The sequence below is a fragment of the Dipodomys merriami genome, unplaced genomic scaffold (genome assembly GCF_024711535.1).
Source record: "Dipodomys merriami isolate MVZ:Mamm:240054 unplaced genomic scaffold, mDipMer1.0.p SCAF_3, whole genome shotgun sequence".
Taxonomy (NCBI): Eukaryota; Metazoa; Chordata; class Mammalia; order Rodentia; family Heteromyidae; genus Dipodomys; species Dipodomys merriami.
Genome location: NW_027204492.1, coordinates 2,256,091 through 2,261,193, shown reverse-complemented (window position 1 = coordinate 2,261,193; position 5,103 = coordinate 2,256,091). Strand labels below are relative to the sequence as shown.

General features: G+C 50.9%; 1 protein-coding gene across 1 annotated transcript; it reads right to left on the bottom strand.

The window, feature by feature from the left end:
* Positions 1-527: 527 nt before the first annotated feature.
* On the bottom strand, positions 528-3,728 carry Pnma5 (PNMA family member 5). Its single transcript, XM_070038878.1, has 3 exons — positions 3,632-3,728; positions 2,953-3,017; positions 528-2,585 (listed from the first exon to the last, which is right to left on the bottom strand). Exon 3 carries the CDS (start codon positions 2,466-2,468, stop codon positions 1,155-1,157), a length of 1,314 nt encoding a protein of 437 aa, XP_069894979.1. The 5' UTR covers positions 2,469-2,585; positions 2,953-3,017; positions 3,632-3,728; the 3' UTR covers positions 528-1,154.
* Between the last annotated feature and the right edge of the window lie 1,375 nt (positions 3,729-5,103).

The following is a 5,103-nucleotide window of genomic DNA, read 5'->3' as shown; positions in this document are numbered from 1 at the left end:
ACACACATATGCAAGAGAACACCAGGTAGTTTGGCCTGTGTCTGCAAGAAGAAACCAGAGGTGGACTATGGCACTAGACAGGAGCAAGGAGAGCCTGGGCCCCAACAGAAGTTCTCATTAGCTGGCACCTCCAGGTCAGCTGGTGTCTTACAGATACCTCCAGCTCAGCCACCCGAGTTGGCAGGGTACAACCTGGCCTTGGCCTTAACAGTGGCTGAGGTGTAACTTGCCATGCCAGGCTCCAGAACTCCCTGCTCATTATCTCCGGTTCTGCAGTCTCCCTGCAGGAACAAAAAGAACCAAACGACCCCATGCCACGTCCTCCCTCCTCTGCTGCTTCTGTTAGAACAAAGGCTGCCCAACACACCCACTCATTCCCACAGCAGTTCTACAGAACTGTCCCAAAGAGCTCCCCACCTCCACCGTGCCTATTTGTAGCATCTCTTAAATCTTTGGTGTCCTTCCCACACAGCCTTGTCAGGCTGCAGGGGAGGAAACTGCCTCTGGGTGGCTCTGGCCTCCCAGGGCCTTTAGGTCTAGGGACCCAGCCTTTACTTAAGCAGGGGCTCCAGGATTCTGCCCTCCTGGAGTTCCCTTGGAGCAGTGCAGATGATCCTGAAGATAGGCTGGACTATGCAGCTTCTCCTGTTGGGTCTTCTCTCTGTCCTGAAGCCCTGGCTCCTGCACACTGGCTCTTTCTGGCTGTGGCTTCCCTGAGGCAGGCTGCTTAATCCCCAGTGTGGCCTCACATTTAGTGAGGCTTAAAGCAGAGCCCGCATGGGGGGCATCTGGAGGTGACCTGGTGATGAGACCAAAGCCCTCAGCCTCACCATCTTGGTCCTCTGTTTCACTGTGGTCTACCTCAGGGAATTGGCTTTCTTGTGGGCTGGGTATGTCAGCTTCCTGGATATGTCCCTGGCCCTTCAAGGGGCCCCTGAGTATGGCCTTCACTGAGCTGGGTGAATGTTGGTCTTGGTTAGTGTCATATTTTCTAGTTGGTGGAGGGTGACAGGATGTGGTGTGGGCCTGGCTGCCCTGCCCTTCTGCTCCCATTAGGTCCCTTGTTACTTGTGTGGGCTCCCTAGTTCTCCTTTCAAAGTGTGCCTGCGGCCTGCAAGGAGAAGGAAGGCCTGCATCTCCTGAGCCTTTGTTTCCTAGGGCTTGGGGTGGCTCACAGCCCCAGGCCCCTCCCCATTTCCCAACTCTATTTTAGGCTGGACAATCTCAGGTCCTTGGTTTGTAACCTCACTCTGCCCTTCTTCTATTATACCATTAAGCACTGTTCGCCTGCGCTTCAGTGTCCCAGGTATCATTTCATGTGTGGTCTGGGTGCCACTCTCACTAAAAGTCACCGTCTGGGAAGCAGTGGTAGTGTTCTGGACACTGACTCCTGCGCTCTGTCTGGTACCACCCCTTTGTCTTGCCAAAGCCTCTAACCTCTGCTTCTCCCTCATCACTAGGATGGTATTCTCACGCTCCTCTTCATCTCGGACAAGCTTCATAAAATCCAGGAAACAAGGTGGGCACCCTCGCTTATCTAAGAGCTCAAGCTTACCCCGGAGGCTGGGGGTCATGGACACCTGAGATAGGACATGCTTGAGACGAATCATATCTGCATTTTGTGTTAACATTGGGCTTTTCTGCACAGCTTTCTGCAACAGGGGCTCTAAGCGCACCAAGAAAGCAGACATCTTCTCTGTAATCTTCTGAGAAGACTGCAGAAACCTGAATTGGGATGTTCTATAATCCTCTTTATCCCCAAAGATCTGATTCAGGGTGTCCAGGCACTGCTCCACAGTCATGGAGTTGTCATTGGCCACGAGGGGCCGAATGATCGCCAGGGCAGGGCCACGCAAGCTCTCGAGGAGGCGCCGCCTCTTCTCTCCCTGTGACACCTGCCACATGTGTATTATCTCAGTGACCTGCTCTAGCCAGACATCAAAGGGCTCTTCATTTTGACCTGGGTAAACGGTTCCCGAAAACACTTTGAGTTTTCGGTACCATGTGTTTTCCTGCAGAGGCTGCAAAGATAATGGTGTGGGGTCGCCTGCAGCCTCTGGGCTTACCCCCTCCTCCACGGGCATCATGCCGAACCCCAAGGTTTTGGCCACATCTACCATTCTCCGGCCCTCATCTTTGAGAAAAGAGTTCAGCTTATGTAGAAACTCCTCATCCGGGTTACGGGGTTTGACTATCACTTCCCAGGTCCCCCCATTTCCTTTGATATGAGTGGGTATCGTAGCATAATTGACAACATCAACCAATTCAATGAACACTGCCTTAGCATTGTCTTCCCTCCTGAAAATCTTGCCTGCCACCCTATACTCACACAGCGGATGTAAACCTGTCTTCACAGTCTCCTCAATCTCCACCTCATTACAGTGCACTGGGATACCCACAATCAGCAGCGCCTTTTGGGGATCCACGTCCATCCCCTTGCACCAATCCTCCAAGAGTGCCACAGCCATTGTCCCCACTCACTATTATCTGACACTACAGCAGTAATAAGTTCACAATCTTAACAGAAAGAATTCTACACCAGTGCCAACAAGACAAGTAGAAGGGTTCCAGGTTTCCACCACAGCCTGTAATACAGATGGGAAAGAGCATAGTTAGTAATTCCACCATTCCCTACTAACGGCCCTCTGCTAGAACCTCCCCTTAGAAACTTAGACTCTAGGCTTTCAATGTGGTTCAGTGGTAGGGTGCTTGCCTAGCATGCACTGAACCCTTGGGTTTGATTCCTCAGTACCACATCAACACAAAAAGCCAAAGTGGCACTGTGGTGAAGTGGTAGAGTGAGCAAAAGAAGCTCAGGGACAATGTCCCAGCCCTGAGTTCAAGCCCTAGGACTGGGGAAAAAAAGAAATTAATTTACTTTTTACTCCCTACACATCCCACAATCATTTTGTGCAGGGTGTTTGCAGGAAATCCCCCACCACCACCACCTACCGTGCTGACCTCCTACTGCTGAAGGTTCGTCCTTGGAAGTTTCGGGACTGTACTGCTATAAAGACCTGTGGTGGAAAAGGCCAATGTCAAGAGACAGAGTGTGATGTCAAATGTAGTGGACATACATTTCTGGAAAATTTTCCCATGGTCCAGTTGGGGTGTGGGAGTGCAGGTCACCTGGTATCGTCCTGGCACAGGACTTGTGTGGAGCTCCACTTTGAGGAATGTGTGATAAGTGAAAACAATGGCCACAGCTCTGAGAAATGTAAGAAGAGCAGTAGGTGTGGGGAATGGGAGACCAAGTGCAGTGTTTTTATGGAAACTTAGATTGTGGACTTTTATTAGCAAGCATGTTATACAGTAAAGTTAAGATCCTTGGAGAGTACCAGGTGCAGCCTCTGGCCTCCAAACAATAAAGCATCCTGGTTATAAGGGGTGGCGGGATGAGTATTGAGGGAAGAGTATAGTGCTGAGAAAACAAGAGTTTGTGGATTCAATGTGTGTGAAAGCTTGAAAGAGAGGCAAAGGAGAAGTGAGAAGGGTTAACACACACTTTGCACTATAGTCTGGGCATACAGAGCAGTGTGTGAACCATGGTAGGCAGCCCCTGCCCCTTTCTGCTATTTGTCAGGGTTTCTGAGTCCCCTCCCCTGCCAGCCTAGGCCACACAAGTCCTCACCGCTGTTCGTGTTGCAGTGCTAGACTGTCCTGGAGGTGGTTAGCTGTAATTTGGCTGGAACTAGAAGGTCATGGGCTTCCTGGACTCCGGTAGTCAGTCCCTGTGTCACTGGAGCTGTCCAAGGTAAGGAAGCAGGTGGTTTTTATTTTGGTTTTGTCCCTTGTCGTCCTGTGGGCTCCTGTTCTAGAGAAGGCATACTAAAGGGGAGTCTGTACAGAAGTTTCCACCCACCCCATACAGGGAGGAAGTGTTCAATATGGGATAGCTGGTAAGACAAAAAGAATCCCAAGGTCCAGTGGATCTCCTGGCCCTACTACACATCGTACCCACGCAAAATGGAGCTCACCGGACCCCACTCATGCTCAACTTCCCCACACTAAGTCATTAGGTAAACCCTTGCCCCCCAAAGGTGGGTGTGGTAGGATCTGGTTATGAGTCTGAGGCAGACCGGTTGCTTCAAGTCCAGAAAATCTATGATAGCTTAGGCTACACAGTGAAATCCTATGTCCTAAAAATAAAAATAAATAAGTAAAAGAATCCTCGCCTAACGATCCATATTCCTTCATATAAGGCCCATCCCCATCTGTAATTTTCTCCACACTGTGCCACACAGCAAAGTACCATATAAAAAACTGAAGGAGTCAAGTACCAGTGGCTCACGCCTGTAATCCTAGCTACTGAGGAGGCTGAGATCTGAGGATCACAGTTTGAAGCCAGTCCAGGCAGGAAACTTGTGAGATGCTTTTCTCCAATAAAAAACGTATCAGAAAACCGTAGCGTTTGCCTTGAGCAGAAGCGCGCAGAGACAGCGCCCCGGCCCGAGTTCAAGCCCCACAACTGACCCCTCCCCCCTCCAAAAAAGAAAAGAACAAACAGGTACAAAAAAATCTGCGTTTTTACCACATATTACTTCATCTAAGTTCCCCTAGCCACCGTTTTCTTCACAGCCTAGGCAACAAAGTGAGACCCAATATTTAAAAACCCTACCTATAGTCTATATTTCCTCATCTACCGCCGCACGCCCCCCCCTCAGCCCCCCTCCCCCTCCACATCAACGGCCATTCCCCAGCAGGGAGTCAAGGGTCAGGAACAGCCAAAGCCGAATCCCTCGCCTCAAAGTACCAGGCCACTGGTACTGTCCCCCAGACCTGTAGAGCACCACAGAAAATAGTACAGCTCTTTACTGGGTGCTGTGGCTAGGGCTGGGCCGGGAACCGAGCAGTATACCGGCTAGAAATGTCTCCTGAGCTCCTTCCCGCTTCTGCCTCCTCGTCAGCCACCGAACACACTAACCACCAAGCCGAAGCGGCAGCAATTTATACTAGCTGCCCCACCCCCCACGGCATAGCTGCACACGACCCTCTTGCGACTGCGCATTAGTGATCTTGCCCTGTTCTCCCCTTCCCCACCCCCACCCGAGTCCTCCTGCGTAGAGAACAAACTAATTTCCATTGTACAGTGTCTGAGTCCAG

Coding starts and splice junctions, on each gene's coding strand:
- Pnma5 (XM_070038878.1), bottom strand. CDS start 2,468: ATGGCTGTGGCACTCTTGGAGGATTGGTGCAAGGGGATGGACGTGGAT.